The sequence below is a fragment of the Artemia franciscana genome, chromosome 1 (assembly GCF_032884065.1).
Source record: "Artemia franciscana chromosome 1, ASM3288406v1, whole genome shotgun sequence".
NCBI classification, from domain to species: domain Eukaryota; kingdom Metazoa; phylum Arthropoda; class Branchiopoda; order Anostraca; family Artemiidae; genus Artemia; species Artemia franciscana.
In genome coordinates this window covers 64,772,019-64,774,981 of record NC_088863.1, presented here as the reverse complement: position 1 = coordinate 64,774,981, position 2,963 = coordinate 64,772,019, and the positions used below count along the sequence as shown (strand labels likewise).

General features: G+C 43.1%; 1 protein-coding gene across 1 annotated transcript; it reads right to left on the bottom strand.

Annotated features, from left to right (window-relative positions):
• Positions 1-1,814: 1,814 nt before the first annotated feature.
• On the bottom strand, positions 1,815-2,600 carry LOC136037129 (craniofacial development protein 2-like). Its single transcript, XM_065719662.1, has one exon. It carries the CDS (start codon positions 2,598-2,600, stop codon positions 1,815-1,817), a length of 786 nt encoding a protein of 261 aa, XP_065575734.1.
• Between the last annotated feature and the right edge of the window lie 363 nt (positions 2,601-2,963).

The following is a 2,963-nucleotide window of genomic DNA, read 5'->3' as shown; positions in this document are numbered from 1 at the left end:
TCCGAAGCTGGATGAATGCTGCGCAGGCTGCGGAGATGCGGCTTTGTATTTCGCTTAGAGCTTCGCCCTTGGGATTTATTAGGGAGCCTAGATATTTGAAATTCTGGACGTCCTCGATTGGGATGCCATTCAATGTGATTGGAGTTTCATCTAGCCCAGAGGTGCGCATCGATTTTGTTTTCGATTGGCTGATCTTTAGTCCAGTAGCAAGGGATCTAGCAGCAATGTCGTCTATCATGAGCTGTGCTTCTATTATCGACTCAGCCAAGATATCCACATCATCGGCATAATCAAGGTCTGTTATTGATAGTGCTGTACTGATTGTCACACCTTTGTATTTGTCAAGAGTCTTCATGATCTGGTTAATGACAAAGTTAAATAAAATAGGCGATAAGGCACAACCCTGTCGCACTCCTTTGTCAATTGGTATTTCTTTTGAGATTTCTCCGTCAACTCTTATAAATGCCTTCGTTCCCACGTAATAAGCCTTAATTAAAAGGACTATCTTTTCGGGCACTCCATCATCCCTCATTGCATCCCAGAGGGCAATTCTCTTTACCCAGTCAATAACCGTTACAAAGTCTATAAAGACTTGTATTGTTTCCTGCTGGTGTATAAGGCGGTGTTCCAGGATCTGTCTCAGGCTAAAAATATGATCGCAGCATCCCATACCTGGTCTGAATCCTGCTTGATTTGGCCTCGTCTGATCATTTCTAATATTTCTGAACCTATTGAATACTATTATTGTGAAAACTTTTGCAGAAATGGGTATCAGGGAAATTCCTCTATAATTTTTACAATCGGCTCGATCCCCTTTCTTAAATACAGGAATTATTATAGAGGTCCTCCACTCCTCAGGAATGTATTCGTTGACCCAGACATCCGTGAGTAAGTTGTGGAGCTCGTCGATAGCCACTTCTGGAAGGGCCTTGAGAAGTTCAGCTTGTAATTCCTCAATGCCAGGGCTTTTATTATTTTTTAATAGTTTTACGGCATGAATAACTTCTTCTCTGCTTGGAGGGGTGATATTGCAATCCTCATACACGGATGGTGACTCAGAACTGCTGTGGGATGGAATGGGTTGGCTGTGGTCATTTTCTGATGGGCGAAGAAGCTCCTGGAAGTGAGCACGCCATCGTTCGATGCGATCTTCTTTGCTCGTGAGACGCTTGTTGTCCTTGCTAAGTAGCGTGGGGGTAGATCTTTGCTTCTTTTAACCGGTTGATTCTCCTAGGAGCTGGTAGAGTTTCCGTGAATCATTGCGTGCAGTAGCTTTTTCCATTTCACAGGCTACATTAGACCAATATGCTTGTTTTTCTGCCTTAGCAGATTTGTGACATTCTTGGCGGAGTGCTTTAAAAGAAGCAGAGTGTTTATCAGTCATTTTTTCTTCCTTAAAGAGAGTTCTATTGTCCTCTGAGAAATCCATCTTTTGGGTTTCTTGTCCCTTACTCCGAGAATTTCTGTAGCGGCCTCTTTCACTTGATTTCAGAACTTGATCCAGCGCTTTTCTATATTTAGTGATGGGTTAAAATTTTCTTGCTCGGTCATGGCACTTGTCTTGGTCTCAGAAATTGCTTGATTGGTCTTAAATTCTCGGTCATTATCTTGCAACGCCGTGAAACGGTTTGTAAGTTCGAGCATAAAGGTCTCTTCGATTTCAGGAAGTTTGAGTTTCGCTGTGTCTGGGATGCGTCTAGGTGCAGATACTATTTTGGAGCTGAGTCTGAATCTAACTTTTGATTTTAGTAATAAATGGTCGGATCCACTTTTTGATCCAGTGTCCACCCCTCTCTATACTCTCGAGTCTTTAATCATTGACTTCCAGCGACGAGAAACGAGTAAATAGTCAATTTGGGTGCGGGTTCGACCATCTCGGGATCTCCAAGTGTAAGTGTGGCAAGGTTTGTGTTTAAACCATGTATTAGCCACACTAGATTATTCAGCATAGCAAACATGAGAAGTCTAACTCCGTTAATGCACCGGTCGCCCAAACCGTGGTAACCAATGGCCCATTCAGAATTGTTTAGTCTCGTGCCAATCCTGGCATTGAAGTCACCACCTATCACGAGGATGTCCTTACGAGGAATTTTATTCATAGTGAGTTGGAGGTCAGCATAGAATTTGTCTTTCAAGTGGTCAGGGACGTCACGAATAGGGGCATATACAGATAGTATTGTCAGGTTATTACTCTGACCTTTTAAACAGGCCATCACAATTCTGTCAGACACTGCTTCATGGTCAAGGAGTGCCGATGCGATCTTGGATGTCATGATTATTCCCACTCCTGCGAGGCCGGATCCATCCATTGGGCCAGAATTGAATAGTATGGCCTTTATACCGGAAGGGGCTATTAGGTCAAGTGTCGTTTGTCCATTTAATCTTGTCTTTGAAACACAGAGTATGTCCAGGTTATATAAATAAAATTCTTCAGCTACGAAGGCTTGCGTTAGTGAACATTTGATGGAACAGTGGTTCCAGCAGCTGATATTCAGGCAATGTCTCCTTGATAGTATGGTAGCTAGCTCACTTTTCGAGGAGGTCGCCAGCCTCGACGCATCGTTTGATGCCGGGAATGCCGTAGCCAGATTCGCTCTCATATTAGACATATTCAAAATAATTCTGGATTTTTCTTGGGTATGATTAACCGCAGGGGCCCCAGTCCTACGGGTCACCCGGAGCACGTTGGCCGTCACTTCGCTTGGCGTGAAGCTAGGTGACGTTTACACCCTCTCACCGCTATGAGGTGTGCTGACGGGTTTGCACAAGCATAGTTGACTAATATAGAACATTTTTTCCACTGTTGGCTCTCTCACTGCCAAAACGAAACCAAATAAGTATCAATAAAGAGAGTGTTGTTTTCTAGTTCAAGAGAGAGAAGCAAAAACGAAACACATCAAATCAATTAAATCTGCTTGGATCGGATTTTGTAAATTGTCGACTTGTTTATTGTTCTTAATAGA